Raw genomic sequence first — 27116 nt, 5'->3', positions numbered from 1 at the left:
TTAAGTACACTTTCAAGGCTAGGGCTCACTATGTTTTAAAATTACAAGGGGTTTATGCATTGTTTGACATATTGCTGCTTTTGACTTCTACCTAACAGCATCAGAGGGCAACCTCTAAGCCTACAAAATAGAGTGCAGCTATGAAAATAAGAAATTAGGCAGCCTAGCACAGTGAGGAGTTCACCTTCCAAGACAAATGCACAGGGTTTGTTGTAAGCCCTTAGCACAGGGGGTCACAGCCTCCCACACCATGAATCCACTGCTCAGCAAAACCCCACTGCCTCCATGGAATAAAGGCAAAGCAGGTGCTGAGAACACTGGGGCACTGTGCATGGGACACACTGGACAGCAGCTCAAAGGCAACACTAGAAACTGCATTAGGAAAAGACCACTTCCTCCAGCGTGCCCAGCAACCTGCCACAAGCCCACCACGCCACAGCCACGTCCCTACTCACAACCGAGACGGATGGGCGCCTGGTAAAGGTCTCCTAGCCAGAAACAGTAAAACAGCCCTAACCAAAAGCTAGCAAGCTAAGCAAGATCTTTAAGCCAAGCAAATGGAAACGGAAAATCTTGCAGGACACACTAAATACTGCGCTGCACAACTGCAGATGGCTGTCATGTGGCACAGCCCATTTCAGTGTGGTCAGCTAATGCGACACACATGCTGGTGAGCGCCCTGCAAGCAGAGCAGAAGGCTCTCTTTGGAGCAGCCTCTCCTCGCTGTGGTCTGGAAGGCACTGAATGGCATGGTACTTGAAAGGGAAGTCTGACAAATGAGCACACCACTGTGGCACTGCTCTGAGATCTGCATCCTCCTGTTTGGATCAGCCAAGGTGGCCGCCTGTCCCAGCAGCGCCCATCAGACGGAGTGACAATGGCAGGACAAGCATGGCACTGAGCATCTTCCAGTGGCTCCCTGGAAAGCAGTGATGTGGCTCCTCCAGCATCCCACACAGCCCCCCCAGGGGAGTGGTGGCTGACAGGGGAGAGCCGAGATCACAAACACAAAGCCATTGCCCAGGAGGAGCCAGCTGTAAGTGTGGAGACACCTTAAGGATCACATCTGGAAGGTGGCTGCAATAGCTGAACACTTCCTTCAGCATGGCCCACTGGTCTGGCATCCCCATCACCCACACGTCCCCATGTGGGAACAGCACTGGGAGTGAGTCTCCCAGCACCCACTCACACAGACCAGGGGCTGGGAGGGGAGCATGGAAAGACCACCCCTTGCTTTAAAAGGTTTGGGCTTTTAAAGACCCCAAATTGTCTGCAACTGAGGGTGGTGCTGGCAGCTCCAGGAATGCACTGGGGCTGTTGTCACCCTACCATGGCAGGCTACAGCAAGGCAGGGAACACTGAGCCAGAGGGCAGGATGCAAACTGAGCTCTAACGCTGCCTCTGAAGTCGGCCCTTTTCTCAGCTTGTGATGCAAAAAACATGATGACCTCTCTTAACTCACACCAAAGACCTGCTGGAATCATTTCATTACAGACTCATGGGCCCCCAGCCCCACAAGTGCTTCTGCTTCACTCCTCTGAAAATCTCTACTTGTGTGAAGAATTCAATGGGTTTTAACCAACACATAATTCGACTGAGTGGTGAATCACACTCAGAGTATGCAAAACATTTCAGAAGTTATAAATGCCACGTATTTTCACAAATGAAACAATTGTTCATGGCTTCACTTACTCCTGGGTATTGATTCTGAGGGAGTATGTGCTCATTTAAGTGAATAACTACCAAGGATGCTGGAACTTTAGGCCCACTCTTAATTCTCTACTCTTTTATCTGATCACAGACCTGTAGGCATTGTAGAGATTCCTCTTTTCGTTCATGCTCTGACACCGTCCCTCGACCGAGCAGGGCAGGGTGAAGTTTCTGGCAGGGAATTCCATGAAGCAGTCACTGTTACTGGTGCAAGAGCTCTCCTCAATGCTGGCATCATCCAGATCTGTCACCTTCAGCTCCCCATCCACAATCACAAACTGCCGGGGGCGAAAATCCAGCAACGTCACTGAGCCAAGAGGAGAGTGAGCCAAATAATGCAGAAGCCGAACCAAGCTGAGACAGATCTGAAACACAAAAATGGGCACCTCCCATTATTTTCTCAGTGCAAAGTATACAACAAAACCACTTTAGCTGAAGATGTGTTCATAAATTTATGACTTAATATAAGCATTATAACTTACACTCAAAACTGAATGTTGCAACCAAGGTATTTTTCACAGGATTAACATAACTGATTGTAAAACCCTGAGAGACTTGAAACAAAAATAAGCTTCTTTACAAGTGCTTTCCCACACTATTCTTGAAGCAGGGCTCATTGTTGCTATTCTTGCTTTTAACAGAAATAAAAGCATTAACTTTTAATAACACATTACGCACAGGCGTTGACCACACAGTCTGATCCTGCTCTTTTACAAACTCCAGGTCTGGAAATTTTGGCTGGACTGCCCTGCACCAGTGCCTGCAGCTCCAACTGCAGACAGTGTCTGTATTGCCTCTGGACTGATCCTGCCTCTTGACTGTTTTTGTAATTTTTCTCCACTCTTTTCTCTTATGTTTTCCTTTTTCCAGGGGAGAAGGAAGCAAATTCCCAGGAAGAGGAGCTGCATAGCTCCCCTGTCTCTTTTCACCATGCCTCAGGGTAAGTGCATATATCTGTCTGCCTCAGTGGGTCTGCCTTGGAGGACCCTCATGCACCACTTTGAGGCTGAGCTGGGAGCTCTGTGCTGATGTTTCACTTTTCCACTGCAGGTTAGAAATTTGACTAACTCTTAACTAGACAGCAACCCTGATTGAACATTGAATTCAGCCCCCTTTCCAAAGTCCTGTTTTCAATTCATGCATTCCTTAAGGGTCCACTATGTAACCTATTAATCCAAATGTAGCAGTAATATGAAAACAGTTAAATACTGGAATTTTTATTTTAGGTATTAAATAAATAACAGGTCTTGTTCAGTTTAGCAGTCTTTTTACTGTTTATATACCATCTTTGTTTTCTATTAAAATACAATGTTAAGGACGTGCATTGAAGTAGTCAAATCCAAATTCAATCTTGGGGCATAAACAATACACTCAGGGGAGCACCTCAGTGCTTTCTTGATAAGAAAGCTGAGCATATCTGAAGTTACCCCTCACAGACCCTTCACTTGTGGGACATTAGAACCATCTCATGCTTCTATGTAATCCTTCTCCTGGTTGGCCAGACAAGAACATTCTTCTCCTACTTACAGGACACCACAGTTCACATGGAGATGTTTGCAGGTGTAGATAGGCCTGGTTATGGGATGCTAAACTTGACCACTCTTCCCTCCCTTTGGAAGGACACAGAACTCGTGTCATCCTGCAGTTCACTGTCTAGAAAAAGCACATCCAGGCCAAGATACCTAAAATAGATGTATCTCCAAGTGCCAACAAACCCAGAATTTAGCCTGAACAAAACCACAGGTTGTCATTTGAAATAACTGCCTTTTCTCAAATGCCAAAAAGCCCCTGCTCCTGCACCAGCAACCTCTGCGACCAACCCCAACAGGCTCTGCTCTGCAACCTGCTGCAGGCTGGGAGTGTAAATGCTCCCTTAGAACAAGTATAGAACACAGGTGAAGGCTTTGCTCTGCACAGAGGTGGCTTACTCAGCTTACTGCTGAGTCTCTCCACACAAGAACATCATTTGTAGGAATAACACCATGGATTTATGCAGCCACTTTTAGGACTGGACCACAAACAAGTCTCACATATCAAGAAGACAGTTTCATTTCCCTCCTTTCTGTGTTAGTTGCATTCTAGACAAACTCATAAGCATGACATCATTTAAGACTTCATTACATTGGTCACAGGAATGTTTTTCTGTAACTCTACCTCTGTGAATCAGCTCAGCATCTTCATCTAATTCACCTTTATCTCCCTTTGCAACTGCTCACTCAGAAACATCCACACAGGAAGGAAACTTCTCTGTTTATTACCCATAATCTAACATATCTCTTGGTCATTAATTTTGAACATAATTGCTGTCACAGTCCATTATTTGCATTCCCTGGATGAGATGAGCTAAAGGCAGGTGGTCCTGTGTTTGGGGAACCCTGGTGAGTACCTCTACTGCTTATCAAGACCATACTTCTTTCAGAAAAAGGGAGCTGAAGCTTAGAGCAGGGAACACACTTGCTGCAGCTGTATGAGTAGAATAAACCCTGCCAGGAACATTCCTGGGTACAGAAACTTAATCCCACACGCACACTGGCTAGCATGGTCTCTGGCCAGGTCTGACCAGAACTGAGGCTGCTCTCCTGCACTGTCCCAGACATGATCCCGAAGGCAGCATGGCCCAGGGACTGTTTCCAAGAGGCATCCTGTTTACAGCCTTCAGAGAGTGCAAGAATGGAACAGCACAGACGTGGGCTGCACCTTGCTCTTCCCACTCGGACATCACTCAGGAGCACTTTTCATTTTCTGGCACAGATGTAGCCAAGCAATCCAAAGTGTTTCAGATGGAGAATGCTGCTGCCTTTCAGCGTCCTAGGGACTTAAACCCAGACAGAAACACATCCCCATACACACAAAGCAAGACAGTGCTGTCTTGATCAAAGCATTGCTGCAGTCTGGTTTCATTTTGGACAAATTAAGTGTGACCTTCGTGTTCCTGGTGAATTGCCAGTGTGGTGGACAAACTGGGTTTGAGATTTGCGTATATTTATTTCACTCTTTCCCCAGGAAAAGATGAATAGAGCAGGATGCAATAGAAAACAATTATCAAACAAACCTATGATAACGATCGGGAGAGAAATGTAACATCCTTCTATTGTTTAAATCCCAGTTGCAAAGCACAATGCCAAAAATCCTGGGCCTCAAGCTTTAACAAGTAAGAAATGTTTCAAGATATAAAGTAAAAACCTATAACTGGTTACAATTAGATAACATCAAAAGACAAAAAAACTAAATATCTTAGACACTGCAGAAGGGGAGTGTTAAATACTCCTTCTAAACCAAGATGCAATCATATGCAAAACAAACAGTTAATAAACGTGAATTGCACTGAAGAGTACACAACTCCTGCTTCACAATATCCTTTTCTATGTCTCGCTCTCTGAAAAATCCTTATAAAACAGCTGTTACTCACCCGAAATCTGTCTTCCCAGGAAGTCTGTAAAAGCTGAATCATCTCTAAAGGCGAGCCCAGTTCAGTGATGGTCGTCAGTGTGTCTGGGATGTCATTGCTGTCTTGGTAGCAATAGCCATAGAGCTGAAAGCAATCACAACCAGGCAACATCAGCATAATGTACCTTGGGCATGTGGACTCCCAAAGGAGGCTGTGAGCAGCTTATCTGGCAGGTTTTATGACCCTGCAGGGAACCCACGCTGGAGCAGTCTGGTCCTGAAGGACTATGTTCAGTGGAAGCAACCCAGGCTGCAGCAGTTCATGGAGAACTGCAGCTCATGGGAAGGACTCAACGCTAGAGAAGTCATGGCGGGCAGTCTCCTGTGGGAGAGACCCCACACTGGAGCAGGGGAAGGATGTGAGGAGTCCTCCCCTGCTGAGTGGGGACACAGAAATAACATATGATGAACTGATCACAACCCTCATTCCTATTCCCCTGCACTGCTCAGGAAAGGAGGCAGGGAAATGGGGAGTGAAGTGAAGCCCAGGAAGAATGGAGGAGTGGGGGGAAAGTGTTTTTAAGATTTGGTTTTATCTTCCATTACCCTACTATGATTTGATAAACGAAATTAATTGTTCCCAAAGTCCAGTGCTTTGCCCGTGACAGTAACTGCTGAGTGATCTCTCCTGCTCCTTAACCCATGAGCCTTTTTTTATATTTTCTCTCCCCTCCCCAGCTGAGGGAGGGAGTGAGAAAGCAGCTTTGGTGGGTACCTTGCATCCAGAGTGGGTCAACCTATGACAAATGTATAAGACAAAAAATAACACTAATAATAATAATAATAATTTTAAATGTCTATGAATGCAGAAACAGAAAACTATCTAGAGGAAAGGTTAACTGTAAGCCCCATTTAGCCTATGCAATACCTGACTAAATAATATTGATTTCATGCTTAAAAAATATTGCAAGATAGTTTTGACATTTTCCATAGCAATTCTGGGTGTGCATTGAGTTGCAATGTGTATTTCAGTGACAAAGCACCTTGAAAAGCAATTGAAAAGCCAACATTTATCTTTTTCCAGACAGAAATTGCCTCTCACAATATCTGGTGAATTTCTGTGTACAGCGTCATTAAAGCAGGACAAAAACTCCAAAATAGTACTTGCCAGTAGCATCTACAATCTAAAAGCATTTAAATGGCAATTTCAGCCATACTCCAGCTTCTTCTTTTATTTGCTTTCCAAGGATATTTGAATGATTTCCACTTGGACAAATAATTGCACAAGAAGAATATTTAAAGACTGTGGAGGAGAGATTGTCTTGCTTTATATGGAGTGGGACAATGTCTGACAGGCTGGAGGACAGGCTTTTTTGAACTCCCTGCCAAGCCCTGGCAGAGACGATGTTAAATGAGCCTGATAAGGATCTGATCGCAACTTTCCAGTCAGAACAGCATGCACATGAAATAAAATTAAATGTAATCTCTGCCCCCAGTCAAATAAAGCATACAGTAAAAGGGTCGGTGTGAAAATGCAGCATTAAAAAATGCCCTGTCACTACTCCTCTACTGCCTTGCCCTGAGCAATTTGATTTTTCAAACCTCTTTTAGCTTTAGAAAGCTCAGGGAAGATGACAGGGGTTCCTCTGCGCTGAGGGCACTCGGATATGGCCCTGCAGAGGAAGGCAGGCTCAGGCAGAGCAGAGCAGAGATCGATCCCAAATCATGAGGAAATCCATGAGCAGAGGGAGCAAGCTGAGGCTGCAGCAGATTCCAGCACCCAGCACATTCTTAGGGCTTGTGACCTCCCCAGGCAGAAAAGCAAAGACCAGGCTAAAGTCAGCAAACACGGGATTTGTTATGAACCATGCTGCTAGTTTTGACTGTAGCTGTCTACGTTTAAAGGAAAAAAGGGTGCCAAAAAATGTAAAAGAAGTAAACAATTATTCTTTTTGGTGTAAAAATGGCACTGTATTTCAAAACAGCTGCTTAAACACGGACATTAACCTAAACAAAAAAAAGAGCTAGAAGATTTTATTTTAAAACATGCCAAAAAGAGAATTTGTGATAGATGCCGATATGAACAATTGAAGTAGGAAAATGGACCTTTCTCTTGACTGCCACAACCACGACAAAGATATCAACAGCAATAATTTCTTAAGCTAGAGCTATTCAGAGCTGACTTGGGTTTGTTCCTTATCATCTGTGACACCCTTTTTGTGCAGTCTATTGCCAGGAGTTAAATCTTCATCTGCTACCAGCTATCTTAGAGGATCACATCAGCACAACTATTTAAGCCACCTATGCTAACCAAAAATTAAATCAAAATATTTAATACAATATGTTTTATTTTCTCAGGGAAGGTAGGATTCTGCAGTCCTCACTAGCTACTTCACACCTCTCGTGTGTGTGGGCACACTGAGACAGGATGAAGCTCAGTAGGTTTGAAAACCCTCACTTCTGAGTGTCAAAATCTAGCCTCTGCTTCTGTATCATCTGCAGAATTCAGCTCTTGTCTTTAGCACAGTAATACTATCCATCGGGAAAAAAGCCGTAAGGGAAATTAGCAAGCAACCCGAGTGGGAAACAAAAGTATTGCAGTAACTGTTGCTTCACAGTAACACTGAATACAAAAAAGGTATCAGTCTCCATCAGACACTGTCAACACTTCTGAAAACAACTCCAGGAATAGAAACACAGAAGAAAAACTGTAATTATCCATTCCTTTTGATTATACAAACATAATACGTATATATATATTTACATTAAAAGTATTGAAAAATTAGTCTTACTATCTATTTGTGTGCATATGAACACACGAGTAGAAATTAATTACAGTGCCTATTTGTGTCTATTGTATCTTGATCCATGAATGAAAATAGTAATAATAATGAGTTAGGTTTGCTCTCAGAGAGCTGGAACATTTTTTTGTAATTCTTTCATTTTAGTGCCGTTTGTACTTCGGCAAAAGTCTTCACTGCCCAAGTATCTGATTATATCTATAATCTAACCCGAGCTCTTTATTGATTTTACCTAAGTGCAACCTCTTCAGATACAGTGTTACTACATAATTATAGAGAGTTATAAAAGCACACAAGTCTGAGATACAAAAGATTTATTGGGTCACATTTATACTTTTCTAGATGAACTCCTGAAACTAAATGCAAAAATGCACATGTAATTACATGGCCATATTTGTATGTGCAATTACCATGATTACAAACCGGGCAAGTCCCAACAGCCAGTTAAGCATCTGAAATGGTTACACTCATCCCCTCCTGATGAACCACCACCCAGCATACAAATGTTACAAAATACAGAATATATATAGTTGCAAAATATTCCCAGACTGCAATACTGAGGCCATTCCTTTAAAAAGCTGACTTATACAACACAAGAAACAAATATAAGTGTACTACCCAAAACACTTTTTTTTTAAATTTCCTTTTGTTTTTGTCCAATCCATTTTAAGGTCACAAATGAGACAGAATGGTTTGTATTCCCAGACAGTGAAGTAAGAAACAGATAGCTGGTGCATACAATAACAAGAAAAATAACCACACGGGGAAACTGAATATAGCTGGAAGCAAAAGATGAGCCAAAATATCTCCTCTATCTGAAATTCTATTAGGTTGGACATCATTCTCAGCATCACAAAGCTACACTTCAGACATACTGAAGAGTGATGGTTTTCATACGCTTTTCCAGTGTGGTTCCAATTAAATGAATGGAAAGAAATACAATCCCACATCTTTTTGCTATCTCGAGTCACTGCATTTAAATGCCACCCCAATATATTTTTGTGTAGAATCTAATAGCAAACAGTCACGATACTGGATGACTTTCTGTCTGTTTAGAAAAATGCATGCCAGATATGAAATGTTGACCTGTTCTCACATCATGTGCCATAATTCATTTCTTTCGAGTAGCCCCGTTTACCGAATTATTCCCTCGCCGTTTGGATTCTCTTGGTCGTAAAGGCTCAGTCCTGCATTAGTCCTTCTGCACCCAAAATTCCCGCTGACTCCCAGCAGTTTTTAGGCACACTGGGTATAGAGGGTCAGCCCCTGTGAAAGTTAAATTGCATTGTAGGAGCCCGTGTCCCTACAGCCAGCCAGTTCACCTCCCTTTACAATTCCCTTTTACTACAAATTATGGGGACAGAGGTGTCCCTTTCAGAGGAGCTGGGGCAACAGGGGAGGGCAAAAGCAGAGGTCAGCCTCTACACAAAAGCCAACAAGCTTACTGAATAAAAACACAAAATAAAGAAGCTTATTAAGTTGTCGTCAGCAGGGTAAGTCTGTGTGAACAACGAGCCCTCCTGCATTGGTGCAGACAACCTGGCTGGACTTACAGAAAACTAAATGTCAAACCAGAACTGCTGCCAAAGCACTACATTTCCTATATGGAGGTTGCTCAGTCACAAACAGTAGGACCCACCTTTTCCAGATGAGTCTCCAGCCACTTTCCCCAGCTGAGGCTCAGCTCAGCTCTGCTGCCAGGCTGTGGCAGGACTGCTGGAGGGCAAAATGCCCCTGGCACAAATCATACCATTTCTCTAAAAATTACAACACGTAATGAACACTTTTCTTTCTCTACAACCCCAAAAAACTGGAAATTTCCCCCTTTTTTCTTTAATGAACATGTGATTTCTGTGAGTCCAGGAACGTGAACTTCAAGTACACTGTCACCAGCTGTAACATAAGTGACAGACTCAACTGCATTACACCAGAAGCAATTTTCAGATTTGGACTACTATTCTCTTTTAATTTTGACTACAGTAGGACCCAACTGCTGCCCACAATAGAAAAGTGCAATTAAATACAATCTCTCATGTATGAAGAGTGACAGTAGTCAACACTTGACACAGCCTTTGTTTTCAAAAAGGCAAGGACAGAGACTTACTTAATCAAAACTGGTTGTATCGAGACTGTATTATCGAGATTGTGTTTTGGTGCCCAGGGGAAATAAAAAGCTCTTACTGGCCTTTTGATGAGCCATTTGCTTGAGCTGCTATGTTTCAAAACCAGAATGGCACATTTTAGAAGCTCTTGCTACTTTATTGCTAAGTTAATGTAATATTTTTAGGCAAGCAGCCCTTGGATTCACCTTTCATTTTTGAAGCGCTCAGACAGTCCATGCCTGCAAGAGCAGAAATCCCCAGCACAGCCTGATACAGCTATGATTTACTAATACATGACTTGAGACATGTGTCATTTTAAGATTTATTAATCCTTGGTGTTTTAAAACTTTCCTTTCATTGCTGATGGCACATACATATATAAACATACATATACATACAAGCACATATATACACGTACATTTGTGTGTATATGACATATATGTACATGCCTGTTTTTATATCTAATGTGTACACAAGATATTTGCATTTATACTTTAAAATGTTTTACATATTTTTAAAATATATATTAAAGTATTTTTATATATTGACAATCAACCCAAAAGCACATGAAAACCTATAACATGCAGGGAACCAGGAAAATCCATGGGAACTCAATGCCTAAACTTACAAAAGATCAATCCAATGCCAAATTTACTGCTACAGAATATATTGAGACAGTGCACAAGAAGCAAACTGATTTTCTCCCATTGAAATCTGGCAATCAAACCCTGCAAAGTGCTGAGTTTCACTGGAAAAAGACTTTAACAGAGCACCCCCAGCACCATGCAGAACCTTTTGAGGGTGGAACTCAAACTGTGCTGACAGCTGTGAGACAGGATTTTGTCTGCTGCTAGATATTGGAACTAAGAGCAAACAGCAGGTAATTCAAATATTAAACTCTAAATTCACTGTTCTGCCCAGGCTTTATTTATAAATGTATTATTATGATTAGCACTCAGTTGCAGAAGAACTAAAAGGTACAAGAATCTCATTCCTGGCACCGTTACAAAACATCTTCATTAACAGAAAAATTGGAATGTAGTACTCAGAAACAGACACTATGTGTATCCACCCATATCTGTCGGTATTTCCATAAAGGTATCTCCATATATTTTACATGTATATGTGTGTATACATATCCATGCATACCTGCTGCTCTGACACATATTATGTAGGTTATAATCTTATGATTTAGTAACGTTATCTCCCTTTCACTCTCCCTGCTTTCCTTACACTCTGAAGTGGAAAATTCTTCTACTAAAAACATTTACAGCACTTTGGATTTGCATTGCACTGCACAAGCTCAAGGCCCAGCCCTGCAAATATTTAGTCACACAAGCAGCCTACTCTTGTAAAGCCTTGCAGTGAAGACAAATAGATCACTCATACAACCATGATTTCAATGGAAACGGGCTGATATCACTGGAGGCACAGTTCATTATCTTGTAAATAGCCAGATCAGAAGCTCCCCTGACCTCCATCCTCAGCCGGGTATTCAGTTCCACTGCACCACAAGCTTAACCCTTTGTCGTGACATGATTTTGCATTACAAAACTGTCAAATAACCCCTGTACATCACATGTTCAGAAAAGCTTGTCTTGGATTCATTATAATAAATCCATTTGTATCATTCTCCTTTCTTAGGTATGAGTCATATAATTTTGAACTTTATCATGGCAAGCTTTAAAATAAGCTTGGAGTCTATCTGCAGCTACAGAGTCCAAGAAAAAGGCAAGTCTTTCCAAACTAAGTTGTTCCAAATTTGGCCTAAAACAATATAAAATACCCATGTTTGGTGTCTATTACCTAAACTGAGCAGTTCAGCTGAGTGTGATGAAAAATAACAACTCCTTTAAAATTAGTCTAAAGTCAATATTAGTATTAGCACAGTGCCTGTGAGAACTAGTGCTTGTCAAGTTTTTCACAGCCATCACTCAAATGAAAAATGGCAGCAGAAGTCAGATGCCATGGGGCATCTACCTGAACCATCAGATGACTGTGTTGATGCAAAAATCGCTAAAAACCATATTTTTAAAAGCCCAGTTTGCATATTTGACACAGACAACTTCACAAACGTGGGCTGCAATACTTCCAAGCAGGGCCTGAGCTGATGCCTGAATCTACCAATGCTGTGTCCATGCAGAGAGCAGAAAGGCAGAGGAGCAGAGCTATGCCAGCCCTGCTGTACCCTTCCAGGAGTCACCTCCTCCTCCCTGGCCAACCACCACATCCCTGCCTGCCCTTCCCGAATATGGCTGCAACTAGAAGACAGAGCATGTGCAAAAGGGCCACTAGGATCCAATTCAAGGGTAGGACTGGATGGTATATTGGTCAGTTGGTCAGTTGGAAAGGACATAAAATGATCATCCAGTTCAACTTCCTGGCCAGTTCAGAGCTGACCAAAAGTTAAAGGATGCTATTGAGGGCACCATTCATATGCCTCCTGAGCACTGAGGGGGCTTGGGGCATTGACCACCTCTCGAGGAAGCCTGTTCCAGTGTTTGACCACCCTCCCTAATTAAAGTCTCAGCCTTCCCTAGTGCAGCTTTGAACAATTCCCAGGTGTCTTATCCCTGTATACCAGGGAGAGGAAATTTACCTAGATACCCCACACAGAGGGGCAGGGGGAATGAAAGGATAAGTTATAAAAACCATATAGTTTTTCCAAAGTGCTTTCCCTTGCAATTCTGTCCTGGTCATAACTAATTCCAGGCCAGGATACTGATGGCCTGGAATGGCCTTGTTCATTCATTGTTCCTCCCATGAAATAAGGCAAGCAGCAAGAGAGAACTTGATCATACCCACAGAATCCTGTGGTGACCACTGATCTCTCCAAGCCACTGTACAGAAGAAGCAGTGCTGGGCTATCCTCAAAAGAGACTGGATGAGGTTGCAAGCCATCAACTCCCATAAAGGAGGCAGAAATTCAAACCAGTCTTCTGGAATGATTTATGTGGCACATAAAACTGAGACGCAACCATAGAAATCATTCAACAAATGACTGGGATTAGTTTTATGAACACTGCTCTCAAAAGGAGGGACAATGTAGCCCTTTTAACTTACGTGATGACATGTGCTTTATGGAAAGCCATTCCTGCCAGCAGCTTTGCAAGTTGAACATCCTCTGCCATCCCAAGGAATTCAATGGGGAAAAAAAATACTATTTGGTGACTTCGGTATCAAGATGTGCAGCTTGCCTTCCAGGGCCAGGAACAGCTAAGAGCTGGTTTGCAATTGTATCAGCTCTACGCTTCCAGCAGCTCCGGAGTTCTTGTTAACAGATCCTTTCTTCACTCTTAAAAGTGCAGGATAACATCTGGGCCTTTTGGGAAGCAGTCTCACAATAAAGAAGCACTTTGTGTAATTCTTCTTTCCTCGCCAAACCGCATCTGTCTGCTCTCGCTGCCCTTCTCCCCTCCAGCCCGAGCTCCTTGGGGCTGCGGGGACATGTGTTAGCAGCACGGGCTGTCTCCGCCGAGCCATCAGTAGGTGGCACTGCCCGCTTTTTTTCCCACCCACATCAATGTCCAGCCCCAACACCTCGTGTCCACCACCACTGACCATCTCAAAGGGCTCCCAAGAGACTCAGATGCCTCATCTCCTTCAAGGTGCACCTGCGGTAAGGTCAAGTAATGGATTGCCTGGGACAAAGATGCAGCTCCATCACTGCTCATCAGGCAGCGGTGGTGGCAGCAATTTCCAGAGGGAGGAGGTGGCCAGCAAGAGGTGCTAACCTCTCCTGCCACTGGCAAGACATGGCAGGCTCATCTGTCTGGGAGCCAAGGTTGCTCTGATCCCAACTAGACAGCCAGTATCAGCCTGGTCTTGCATCATGCAGTGCAAGGCCTCGTTCATCTTTAACCAACCTGTCCCAAGCACAGCTCAACTGAGGTAATTAAGAAAAATGCTAGAAAACATTCCCAGCCTAAACAATCTTCCTAAATGCAGCAATTCTGTATGTGGGGTTCATGGTCAGAGCCCACCCAGCCCCAGTCTCAAAGGTTCGCTCTCATTAGGCACTTGGTTTTAGAAAGTTCAATCCCCAAGTGCTGGGAAAAAAGGTTCCCCATCCAAAAATTAAGAATGACAAATTCTCCATGTAGACACCCACCAGCTTCTATCAGCAACTGCAGCACTTTTCTCAGGCCAATAGCTCCCAAAGTTCTGGTGGCCAAACTCCACCCAGACACGGATTAAGACTTGTTACTGGGAATCCTGCACCACTGCCACCACAAAAGGGATTCAATGCCCACCCGCTGGCAACAGGGAAGAGGTCCCTGAGTAGCTGTTTCCACTAGAGCACAATCTCCCCTTCCCCCCTGCCTTCTGTGAAAACAACAGTGGATTCCTGCAAAAAGGTTGGTGAGGTACCAGACCTTCAGGAGTACATACATTCCCCATGGAAATGAGTTTGCACTGGAAATTAATTGTATATTGACTTTCTTCAGACTCAGAAAGATTGCCTACTTCCACCTGGAATAAGCAAACTATATACAATGCTTTATTATTCTAATTCTCACATTAAAATTAAAACTGTCCTATCCTGTTGGGGACGCATATGTATAGGGAAACCATCAGGGTAAAAAAGACTCTTAATTATCACATGTAAAGAAAAGAAAATCCTGTTTAAAAATAGGTATTTAAAAATATTGTGATTGGCTAGCACATCTTAAGTCTACTTGTCAGCAGCAAGTGATGTATTATTTGCAGTCTATTTTAACCAATTAATTTTGCAAGAGACAAATATTCTCACTGTAACCAAGACCATCTTAAAAAAAATCAGCTACAAATACAATAGACCTAACTGAACCAATTCATACAGAAACTGCTTTGATATTTGGATGGTGACTTTTTTAGTGTGGATGCCATCTCAGTATTTCATCTACACATTTTAACTTAACAGTAAGGCTGAATAAGCCAAGTGAACTGGCCTTGTCTGAGCCGCCAGCAAGCCATTGGTGCTATTAGCAGTTAGTGTCTTCTATCAGCTTCAGACAAAGCCAAACCTTTCCCCTGAGCTTTTCTGTGTGTTTTTAAGAAAGCCGTAGCTCCTTCTTAAATGAATCATTGTGAACTCACACTGGAAGTGCTGATAAATAGCTGTCACAAAAATAAGCTTGCACTTTTCCAAATGTCTGCAGTTTCAGACCTTCCCTCCTTTCTCTTCAGCAATGTAAACGAAGAAAGAATGGCAACACCCTTAATTCTGATACTCCAGAGCTATAATTACATTATTACAGTAAATCAAACATTGCCTTTGTGTCACTACAATTGTGCTCGTTGTTTGAAATTAACTGCAAATGGTTTGATTTTCTTTTCTTCCTCAAATATGGGCAGGGAGGAATTAAAGCACACTAAATCATCTTCCCCACGAAAATGCACAGAAAGCCAGGATTCAGACAGCAGCATTTGAACTCTGCAAGAAAAGAAATCGCAGCACGGACTGAAAGGAAGAGATCGGGCACCGCATTTGACACAGAGCGACTGCAAAGCAATTAGCGGGCCGCTAAATCCTCTGCTACAATAAATCAGTGACCCAGTTCCCCCTCTTCCCCGGCGCCCTTCATTATAAAATCAACTTTAATGAACGGCCCCTCTCTTCCCCACTCCAAAGCAAATGTATTTCCACTGCAGCCTGCACCTGCCCTTCGCAGCGGCTGCCGCCCCAGGGAGCCTCGGGCAGCCCCAGACGGCAGGGCAAGGGGGGCGACGGCCCAGGGCTGGCCCTTCGTGCAAGTGACGGGCAGAGCATGGAAATAAAAACAGGAAGGCAAGCTGCCTTCGCCTCCGCATTGCCTAATGTGAAACCACTCTCCCTCTTGCTGGTTTTCCGTGTTTCTTTTGCTAGACTTGATTCACCACATCTGCCAGAGCTGACACATCTGGCTCCTTCCCCAGGCGGAGGGCACGGTGGATATGTCAGCATGTTGTCTGGAGGCACTGGTACTTTCTGGAAAGAGCTTTTTTCTCCTCTATCATATATTGTACAACAATCAAGTCTTTTAAAAAGGATGGCTTAAAAAAAAAAAAAAGAAAAAAAAAAAAGCTGATTTTGACAAGAGACAGGCCAGAATGAGAACTGCTGAGACAGTAAAGAACAAGCCTGTTATCTTACAAACTACACTTCAGGCTGTCAGCTGCCAGAGATTTACAGGAAAACCCCCTTTCCTAGGACTGAACCGACACGAAACTTTATTTTCAGCGAAAGAAACTCATGAACGCACTCACTCACCGCCGCTAGTCCCTGTCCGGGACCGGGGATACTCGGGAGCGGCCGGGAGGGTTCCAGCAGAGGCAGGGCGGCTGCCGGCCGCCTGCGTGGATGTGTCCCCGGGGTCGCTCCCTCCCACGCCCGCGGCGTGGTGAGGCGGAGGAAGAGCTCCCGCTCGCCTCAAGCGGCCCCGGCTCGCCTCCAGCTCCGGGCGGTCGCCGGAGGGACACGGTGGGTGTCGCCACGCTGCCCCATCCCTCTCGGTTCTCCCGCCTGCCCCAGCCGGGGCTGCCCGCCAGCCCTGCCCTCCCCCGGCACGGCAGGGTGACAGGAGGGTGGCATGTCCTCCCCGCTATTTATAGCAGCCAGCTCGCATTTGGGTATGCCGGGAGCCGCCGGGGAGCGAGGGAAAGGAGCAGAACCGAGGTAAGAAGCCAAGGCAGGAAAGCTCCCGGCCCTCGCTGGCCCAGCAGATGTGGAGTCGTGCCTTTGGCATCTGTAAGCCAGTGCGGTCCTCCTGCTCCAATGGGAGCCGAAGCGCCTGTCAAAAGCCAGAGGGAGGAGACGCTGGCTTTGAAGTGATTGCTCTGCCTCGGCAGCAAGCCCTGGACAGTGAATTCTAAGCCTTGGGCCGGCTTCTGCTGAAAATAAGTTAAAAATCATGAAGGCGGCCAATCTTGTCCTGTCTGCGATTTTAACATATTTTTAATCAATACATTTCATGTTGTTCGCCGCTGCCCATTTTCTGCATCGGTTGCACGACTCCTGCATGACACCAGCGACTTACTCCCGGCCCACAGCGCTGTCCGGACCGCGTCCAGATAGCGCCTGTCAGGTCGGTATTTGCCATCTCCTCCCAAGGTAATGCCTTATCACACGTTTGGACCTCGCTCAGGCCGCAGCACCCTGACCTCGAGAGCCCCTAAAACTCAGGGTGTTAAACAACAAACGGGGTGACGTCCCAGGGCTCGGGAATCTCCTGCTCCCAGCCTGGCAGCATCAACGGGGCTGATGCAGCAGGAGGGCAGGCAAAAGAAAACACAATGACAAAACCGGAGCGAAACCGAAAACATGTTTCTGATTTAGGCGTAATCTATTTTTAAATTGGGTGGCATGTAAATACGAAGCCCTAATTAACAGACGGGATTTTTGCCCATGAGAGCATTTTCCCAGCACGGAGGCTGGGCGTGTTTCTCCAGGCGCTGGTGAAGTGCCTGCTCATCGTCCAGCTGCTCCTGCCCCGGCCCCTCGCCATGGGACACCCCGAATCTCGCCTGGGGTTCTCCCTAAAGAATCCACCTGACACCCCGGACCGGAGAAGTGAATTACTGCGGCTCCTCCAAGGTTTGCTGGGGGATGGAGCAGGGCGCCGGGCAACTTCGGCAGCAGTGCCGAAGGCAGCGCACCCTCCTTCCTTTTTGGGAGGGGGACGGCTCCAAATTAATGCCAAATAATCCTTCAAGAGAAGTAAACGACACGCGAGTAACACGGGAAACAAACACTAGTGCCTACCAAAATGACTCAACTTTAGAAAACACACACTTCAAGTTCAACCCGGCCAACTCGCTTATACTGAGGAAAAAGAAAACAAACCAAAAACAATCGGGGCGGGGGGGCCAACAAAGTCCTCTCAGAGCTTTCCTGCTGTCAATGCAACCAGGAACGATGTCAGCACCCAAGCATTGCCTTTCCAGAAAGAATTCATCACAGCGTAAGAGGAGCAACTAATATCCTTCCTAGGAGCACAGGTTTTTGTGGTTTGCAAGATGTTCTCCCTATGCATTAACGTTAGACCTGGCCCCACAGAGGAAAGGGTATGGAAAATGGAAGAAGGAAGGAAGGAAGGAAGGAAGGAAGGAAGGAAGGAAGGAAGGAAGGAAGGAAGGAAGGAAGGAAGGAAGGAAGGAAGGAAGGAAGGAAGGAAGGAAGGAAGGAAGGAAGGAAGGAAGGAAGGAAGGAAGGAAGGAAGGAAGGAAGGAAGGAAGGAAGGAAGGAAGGAAGGAAGGAAGGAAGCTTGGTTAATATCTATTTTCTTGTGGATAAATCATGACTAGCCTTTCTTTGAACGGTATATGAAACTCGAGAGCTTTGATCGCTGGGATCTGAAGTTCTCGTGGGGGAGCTGGTACTCCTGCTGCAGCTGCTGAAGAAGAAACACAAAACTCCTTTACCCGGTTCAGTTCAAAAAGCACCTACTGTGAGACCGTCTGGTCTAACGTTCATTTTTTATTCTACTGCAACACTCATGCTATGCGAAACGCAATAGGAATTTCCATACCAGCATTTACATCCAAATGGACCCGCTGAGATTCATGCTGATGTGTAACAGTCCTACAATGCAGCCCCTTCTGGCAAGTGCGGCGGTGCCGGCGCATCGGCCAGCAGGACTCCCACCCGGCCTGTCCTGGGTGAGCCCCCCTGGGCTAACCCGTGTGCCGGGGCTGCGCGGATCCAGCTGAGCCCAGCGGGAGCCCCGGCAGAGGCTGTCAGGGGTAACCCCTCCGCCTCCTTCTCTCCGGGGGTACCGGAGCCAGCGGTGCTTGCATTCAAGCCGGCCTTTATTTCCCGCATTCGCGGAGTGCTTGTGGATTTCCGAGTCCTTCCTCAGCTTCTCCCTCGCCCCTTCCTCACCTCAGTATTCGTTTTGTTCACGAGGAAGCGGGATCAGAGCGCGACCCGCGGGGGGATGCCGTGCGGCAGAGGAACGTGCCACATCCCGCACCGCTCCCGGCCTTGCCCCCGGACCCGGCGCGCCCCGCCGGAGCGATCCACTTGTCGCCGGGAGGTGAGCACCGCCAGCGGAAAGCGCCCATCGACGCGCCTTCCCGCGGACACCCGAGGGGGAGCGGAGGTACGGAGCCGCCGTGCCAGGGACAGGGACATCTGCCTCGGCGACCGCGACCCCCACCTCGACTGCCGAAGGGGGTGCGGCTCCCCACGGAACAGGGGACGGGGATGTGTGTGCAGACTCTCGGGAGCTCCGCGGCACGGTCCCGGCCAGCTCCCCACGCACGGCGGGACCGGCGGAGGCAGCTCCGACAGGCTGCCCGCGGCAGGACGGGGGAAGCTGGGGAAAAGCGCGACCCACCCGCCCCGGCGCGGCTCCGCAGCCCGACCCGCGTACCTGCAGCACGTTGGCGTGGCGCAGCCGCTGCAGCAGGATCATCTCTTTGACGATCTTGTAGGCGGCCAGGCGGTAGCAGTCCCCCAGGGCGGAGTACTGCCGCACGCAGTGGGCGATGTCGTGCCCGCCGAAGTCCACCGCCTTCAGGGCCACGGCCAGCGTGCGGTTGAGCACCGCCTTGTAGACCGCCTTGGTGTACCCCGAGCCCAGGTACTGCACGCCGCTGACATCGCGGATGTCGCGGCAGCCCAGCAGCGGCGGCTCCACCGAGAGTTCGGCCGAGGCGCCGGCCCACGGCCCCGCCGCCGCTCGGCCCCGCGGCCCCGGCGGCCGCGACTGCTCCGCCGAGGTGCGCGGCGGCGCCAGGTCCATCAGGCGCCGCTCCCGCGGCCGCAGCGGCCGCCGCCCCGCCGCCGCCGCCCGGTGCTGCCGGTAGCGCAGCACCTCCTCGTAGCGCTCGCGGATCTGCCGCGCCAGGGCGGCCTGGCCGCCGCCGATCTCCTCCTCCGGCGGGTAGAGGGGCGCGCCGGGCGGGGAGGGGGGCAGCTCCTCTCGGGGCGGCGGCGGGTGCTCGGAGCCGGGGATGAAGAGGAGGTTGAGCAGGGTGCCCAGGAGGAAGGCGAGGCAGCAGCCGACCGCCACCGCCGTCTTCCTGCGCCTCATCGCCAGTTCGCTGACGGCTTGTCCAGCCTTTCAGGCTTCTCTCCTCTCGCCCCTTTCCCGGGAACCAGCTCCGAGGCGGTTTTTTCCTCCTTTTTTTCTCCCCCCTTTTTTTCCCCCTCCCGGCTATGCCGGCGGCAGAACGGCCCCGGGCGCTCAGCCGGAGCTCAGCCCCTTACGACGCGCCCGCATGACACTTGCCTCCCTGCTTTTAAGGCTCTGAAGCACTTATTATTAGCGGGACACGGGGCGGGCGGGGGGATCCCCGTCCCGCTGCCCCCGCCGACGCGCGCTGATTGACAGCCCGGCCCTTCCCGCGGCCCGGCCGAGCAGCAGGGGGGCCTGGGAAACGTAGTCCCCCGCAGAAGCCCCGCCGGCCGCCGGCGAGCCCGGGAGCCGGGACTACATCTCCCAGGCTCGGCCGAGCCCCCCGGCGGGGAAGGCGCGGAGAGGGGCGGGACAGGCGGCCGGACCCCCCCGACGGGCGCTACCGGGCAGGGCGGGCCCTGGGCTCTGCCGCCGGGCGGGGAGGGAGCTGCGTGGCTGTGGCTCTTCCCACGCGTGGCCGTGCAGCCCGGGGAAAGTCGCGCCGGCACCGTTTTGCGCGGGATGCCCTCGTCGCCCTCCCCGGCAGCCCCGGGTTTGTGGGGGTGTGTTGTACGAGCACCCGCGTACCCACAGAGCCACACAAAAGACGGGTTGGATGTCTTTTCCCCACCGAAATAAAGCGAAAGGAGGCGGCTGCAGCCGGGAGCTGCGGGTTCGTCATTCGGAGTGAAAATTGCAGCGGTCGCGCCCCCTCCAGCCGCGGCACAGCGCGGGCGCGGAGGAGAGCGGAGAGGGGATGGGGGTGCGTGTCACCCACTGGAAAGAACAGCTACAAATCACGGGCTCGGCAGGGGGTAGCCCCTGCCCTGTTGGAAATGTGAATTGCAGGGGTGAGCGCTAATGACATGGTTATCCATCAAGCCCACATTACGATGCTGTTAGCAACTAATTAACAAATACAATCAGCCCGCGAAACTTCCACAAAGGAGAGACCATCAACAAGAGAAAAGCCGTAAAGAGTCAGGCGAGGCAAAGTTCACCACAATAGAAGTGGGAAATCATTTCCAATAAGGGAAAGGGACGAGACATTTCGGTAATACACATCGGACAGACCGTAAGGGAAAAAAACAGAGGAAAAAAAAAGCTAAAAAAACCTCAGCAGCCGCGGTTCCCGGGAACCGGCGATCAGTGATCGTCAGCCTTTCCTCCCGTACTGACAGAAAACTGAGCTCGGGGAAACTCAGCCCCCAGACCCCGCCCGTCCGCTGCCGGCGCCCAGACCCGCGGGGAAGCGCCTGGGGACCGGAGGCAGCGGCGAGACCGGGAGGAGGCAGCCTCGGCAGGGGATGTGGAGACCGACCGTCTCTCCCGGCAGCCTCGGAGCCTTTCTGTGGCTGCTCCCCAAGAACTCTCCGCAGGCACCGGCAGCACGGCCCACCCCCGGCCCCGCACACGGGGCGGGCGGAGGCTCGGACCGCTGCCGGACCAGGCGCCCCATCCCCGCGGGACTCCCGAGCCTGGCACCAGCAACCGCAGAAAAGTGACGGGAGGGCGCGTAATCACCAATTAAATTAAAAATAACAACTGTAGGAAGGGGCGGCAGTCTGCCCCCGAAGGAACAGCAGGCTCCCGGGCGCCCAGCCCAGCCTCCGCGGGCGCGCCGCTCCCGCGCCCCGTTGCGCGCCGCCCCGCGGTACTCTCTCCTCCTGCCGGGGCGGTGCCACCTGCCCTCGCCGCCGCTGCGGGGACCACCGCTCGGGGGGAAGCTTTAAGCGATAGGGTGGGTTTTCTTGGTTCCTTGGGTGTTCGGATCTTCTTTTGTTTCTTTTTTGGGGTTTTGTTTGTTTTCCTTTCCGTAATCGTTTATGTTGTTATTTATCGGGGCCAGCGTTTTACCTTCCCGAGGCAGCCCATTCCCACTGCGACAAGTGGGATTTTCACGGGTGTAGAGGACCGGTTGCAGGTCGGGATATTTTTATTTTTTTCTTTTTCAAAAGTAAAGGAGTTGATAATGGTAGGAAATGCATTTCCAAAGATGTTGTGACACCTGCAGCCCTCCCTGTTTTGAGTGGGATTCCCCCAGATCCCGCAGGCGACGGGAGGCTCGCGTTGCCTTCCCGCGGTAGGTGTGGGAGATCTGACCGCACCGGACCTCCCCCGCTGCGGAGCCCTTCCTCCGCCGGCCCCTGGCAGGGCAGAGGGCTCTTGGAGAGCCGTGGTGCAAAACGACCCAGCCGGTGATCCCAAGCCGTGCGTTGCCGGCCAAGCCAGCGCGGAGGGGCCAGCGGTGCCTCTTCCCGCTGTCCGCCGTCCTGCGCGTCCTCCGCGGAAATCATTTGCCCGTGCCTTTGAAACCTGCACGCTCGGCTGGATTTGCGGCTTGGTTGATACGAGCCAACACATTTTATTATGGCACAGATAAGAGTCAGAATATAGCCGCGCTCATTACTCCAGCGGTGTATCTAGCTCTAATCTAGTTCATTGCACGAGCGGTGTGAGCTCAGCGGAATATTGTTTAGAGGCCAAGCCAGGGGTGGCCCGAGGCCAACGGGCTCATGGAATGGGGACACAGCTTCTCCGAGGGGCCGTGCCCGCCCCGACAGCGGAGTGTGGCCCTGGGGATGCAGCAGCCCCGTGGGAGCGGCTGAGGGCCCCGGCAGGGCGAGCGTGGAGAGAAGAGAGATCTTGCTTTGCCAGGTACCCCGCGTGGTACCCGCACCCTTGGGTGCTCGGAGAAGGCGCACATCTCCCCGAGGCAGGGGCAGTGCCTGCTTTTCTTGCAGGGCGGGAGGAAGACGGTCAGCAACGCTCGAGGGCATCCGCGGGCGCGCAACTCAGGGGTGCCCGCGGAAGTTGCGCACCCACCGTGTTTGCGCAGTTTACAGGAACACAACCGGACTGCAAAACAGATGCTCCGCCACAGCGGGCCACCTGTTTTTCACATCGTGCTCCGTCTCAAAGCCGGTTTTCTTCATTATATCTTTCCCGACAGACACCATGAAATACATCACTCATTTAGATATGGGAGCCGGCCTCTGGAGGACGACTTGCGCGGAGCACTTTGATGTTGAGAGACAGATTTCAAAAGATAGAAAGCCCCTTCGATGTTTCTAATTACCCCGCGCCTGGGGCCTGCCACTGATTAGAGCGGCGGTGCCGGGGTGATGCCGAGGGGCACACACGGCCCGGCTCGGCCCGGCACGGCACGGCACGGCTGGGCGGGGAGGAGCGATCCGCCTCTTCCATCCGCCCTGACAGGGAGAATGGCACGGGTGCTTCAGCAAAGCCGCGGCGAACAGCCCGTGCTGGCGTGAGAAGCGGGCAGCAGCCTTCGCTGCATCCCCAGCGCCTCCCCGCCGCGGGAGGAGGGTTGGGAGCAGGCGGGATCAGTTCCCGCAGCCAAGGCCCTTTTGCCAGAGGCTGCGCTGAAAGCATTACAGCCCTTGCTAACACTTCTGCTCTCATGCGAGCCTTTTATCTCGGCAGCGCAGTTGGAAAAGCTGAATCACCGCGGAGAAAGTGAGGACTGAGGGGTATTTTTTCCTGTGCAACAAGCTGCTCTTTATTTAATCCTCACAGTGCCTATTTCTATCAATATTCCTAAAGCTGCGGGATCAAACACGGAAAAATTAAAACCATGCTACCAGGCTAAATAAGATTAAGATCGTGGCAATGCATTGACTGCTCCTTGGGGAAATAATTTTGTTGCTGCAGGAGCCATGGCCATCCTGGAGGCAAAATCTGTGCTTCAGGAATGGCTGATGAGAAAGGCAGTTGGGAGTCGGCCTCCAAACCCAACCAGAGCCACCTCAAATGCCCATGTTCATGTGCACTTCTGCTCCTAGCTCAACTGCATGGGCACCTCTAGTCGCTGGAGTCGATGAAATGTGCTAAGCTGAGCTCCATTATCCCTGCTTTACTCTCATGTGCAGGCATCTTCAAGCGAGTCCCACTGTTGGTCTCAAGGGATTTTGACTCCAGGCCCCAAAGAAGTCCCACATTTTCAAGCATCTGTAGCTTCAAGATCTCACTTAGCCACAAATAGAAACTTGCAGCTGGAATAATTCAGTTTCTGCTGAGACAGCTTGTTCTTCCAGAACTGTCCTGCACTCACATGATTCCCCTTTGACACCTAAGGAGTTAATTTTTTTTTCTTAAGATTACTTCATAACCTTTTATGAAGTAAACCTTTAATCCTGGCCACCTGTTCTGGCTGTTTATGTGGAAGGAGAGCTTTCTTGGAAGGTCCATCCTCAGACGTGAGGCCAGAAGTCTCTTGAAAACAGAGGGACTGTATGCCTTTTCACTGCGGGGTCTTCCATGTCCAACCTCTCCGTCATTCCCTGCTTTGCCAAGGACTTGTCAGTTTTCAGGGCAGGGTGGAAAGCCTCTCTTTCCTCAGGGGTGTGGGGCCAGCAGTGGACCCTTGCACATATAGATTTTGTAGCCTTTTGTAAGTTTTCTTGCATGGCAAAATCTCTATAGTGCTTTTTGCTTTGAACAGGATTTCTTTTTCTGATGTTCTTTCTTTCTTTCTTTTCTCTAAGGAAACCCACTCCCTTGTATATTTGAAGCAAGCTGAGATGCAGCCAATTGTATTAGTTCTGGCTGGAGCAAAAATGCATAATGAAACACTGGATGTGTGGTATGAGTCCAAAATAAATGGTCACTAGCAGAGCCAGCAAAAACCTACAAGCTCAGAAAGCCTGCAAAAAAAGGAAAAACTTGGATTTTACCTGCAGTGCTCTGCATTTTTCCAAAGGGAAGAATGAACTTTGGGGTTTAGAGAGCTTGGGAAGAGACACTGGGGCACTGAGCCTTTTTCATTACCTTTGTGAATTGTGATGATACTTGCATTTTTTGTGAATACAGCATCTGTAAGTGGGAGAAAGTGTTCTATCTCCTAATCTGTTATTCTGAAAGCACAGCAGTTCAGGTTTTATGTGCCAGATGTCAGTGTGTCCTGATTCTTCAGGCAGTTGGGATTAAAGTTTCCCTGTATCAGAGAGGTGTTATGAGGATAACTCAGTTAATGTATGTAGAAATCAGGTACTGCAGCGATAAAGACCCTGTAAATATTTACACAGACAGACAAGCTCATGGAAATTTTACACTATTAGCTTAACTTCATTACAAGGAAGTAGTTGAGAAAGTAAGCAGTATATTACATTCACTTTTTTTTAATTAAACATTGACAACACATCTGGTGCTGCTTCAAGCCACAAGATTCAGAGGGTCACTCTTTTAAATATTTTACAATCTGCAGGGAAATATCAAGTCTCAGGCAAAAAGAAAAAAGAAACATAGCTGCTATAAGAATAAATCTTGCCAGTCAGACCTTTTACACTTTTAAGAGTTAATAAAATAGTGAGTAAAGAACAACCAGAGAAAATAATTTATTTGGACATTCAAAAGCCTTTTGATAAACACCCATACGAGAAACTGTTAAGGAAACTTAGTAACCACAAAGTGAGAGGTAAAGTCCTGTCATGGATTAAAATCTGGTTATAAATGGGTGTGGAATAAATGGCCAATTCTACTAGGGAAAGAGATTAATAATGAGGTGCCCTAGAGAGCGAGACTCAGACCAATATTGTTTAATGCTTTATTAATAACGTGGGGGTGAATAGTGAAGTGGCAAAAGTTGATGTCAATAGAAAAGTACTTAGCTTAGGTCAGGAGCAACTCCAGAAGAATTTAATAAAATGGCAGGACCATATGTAGGAGTATGAGGGCAGCTTGGGAAGTGCCTTCAAAACCTACAGCAGCACTCTCCTTCTAGCACAAGGGTGTATCTCTGCAAAGGTGGGGGTAGATAATCAGGGGACAGGCAGTATTCCCAAGCATCTCAAGTCCTTTTTCACTCCTCTCAGTTTTCGTGCCAGATGGAAAGACAAAGCTTCCACGTGGCCCCTCTACCAGTTTCTGAGTAGTGTCTCCACAAGCTCCTTCAGTAATTGTGTAAAAAAGCCTCTGAGTTCCCCTGGCTGATCATTCCCTGAGGACATGCCAAAAGCTCTAGAGGTCACCTGTGACAGGCATTTCAAAAATTATGTGTTCGGTCTGATGAGCATGACATAGTAACAAACCTGAAGTCCACTTCGTCTGAGGATGTAAGCTCCTGAGTGGTGCCTGGCACCTGGAAAAACAAAACCTGCCAGCACAGCTGGGGTGCAAATACCTATATGAACGTATTAGTCAAATTATCTAGTGCACAGTGGGGCAAAGGCAGAAGCTGGGTGAGCTGTTTAGGTGGGTTGTTTACTCTGTGGCTTTTTCTCTCTTCTGATGTCACTTTTGCGGTGTGGCTGCATCGTAACTGAGCTGTGCTGATGTGAACTGTAGCAGCATGCACTGGCACAGCTTGAACTCACATTGCAGGCTCTGTGCTTGAGCCTGGTACACAGACAAATATTCTTCCCAACACTCTGGATGACATTCGGTGGTACTTTCTGTAATCTCAGTGCTGCCAGTCCTCAGTTCCAACTGTTCTGCCTTCTCCACAGTGCCACCCAAACACAGTGCAAGCTTTTGAAGGTAATGACATTTATGCAAATGCAAATGGCTGGTTTTCACAGGGATTTATTATTGTTTTGTTTTTACCCAGTGGGTCATTTCCAAGGATACTATTCTGGAAAAGAAAGCAACTCATAAAGAAAGATTTTTTTAAATCCTCTTGATATGACTTGTAAAATATTTTGAAGTATCAGCAACAAAAGAAATTGTTTTTAAATCCCCTCTTTCATCTGATGATTTATATTACATTAGAAATGCCCTGTGTTCTCAGCATTGGAACCCCAGAAGAGTAGGTGGGGCTCTGTACCCAAGGGGAACTGGAAGGCATCACAACCCAGGTGGGAAGTGGGAAGTCCACATGCACATGGGAAGTGACTTACCTCTGATCCTGCAGCACCCAGGAGATAACCTAAGGCAACTCAGGACAGCCTCCCCTCTCAGTGAATCACACTGCCTTGCCTTGTCCCCACATTTGCAGTTCAATCCAAGCTCTCCATGGCACTCTTGGGATTCTTACTTCCTTTTTTTCATAGTCTGAAGTGCCAAACCACACACAC

The 27116-nt window shown here is 48.3% G+C and overlaps 1 protein-coding gene across 1 annotated transcript in view; it reads right to left on the bottom strand.

Annotated features, from left to right (window-relative positions):
* PKDCC (protein kinase domain containing, cytoplasmic) overlaps nt 1-20370 on the bottom strand; it is a 35704-nt gene extending 15334 nt beyond the window's left edge. The window contains exons 1-3 of the mRNA XM_085054943.1: nt 19336-20370; nt 5120-5242; nt 1804-2075 (exon numbers count right to left, since the gene is read on the bottom strand). Coding sequence (XP_084911069.1) covers nt 1804-2075; nt 5120-5242; nt 19336-19998 — 1058 coding nt within the window. The 5' untranslated portion in view covers nt 19999-20370. The remainder of the gene's footprint in view (nt 1-1803; nt 2076-5119; nt 5243-19335) is intronic.
* Nucleotides 20371-27116: the final 6746 nt, after the last annotated feature.

The sequence above is a fragment of the Lichenostomus cassidix genome, chromosome 3, assembly GCF_008360975.1.
Source record: "Lichenostomus cassidix isolate B80296 chromosome 3, HeHo_3.0, whole genome shotgun sequence".
In the NCBI taxonomy this organism is placed as follows: Eukaryota; Metazoa; Chordata; class Aves; order Passeriformes; family Meliphagidae; genus Lichenostomus; species Lichenostomus cassidix.
Note: the sequence above shows the minus strand (reverse complement) of the source record. Positions and strands in the feature narration are given on the sequence as shown.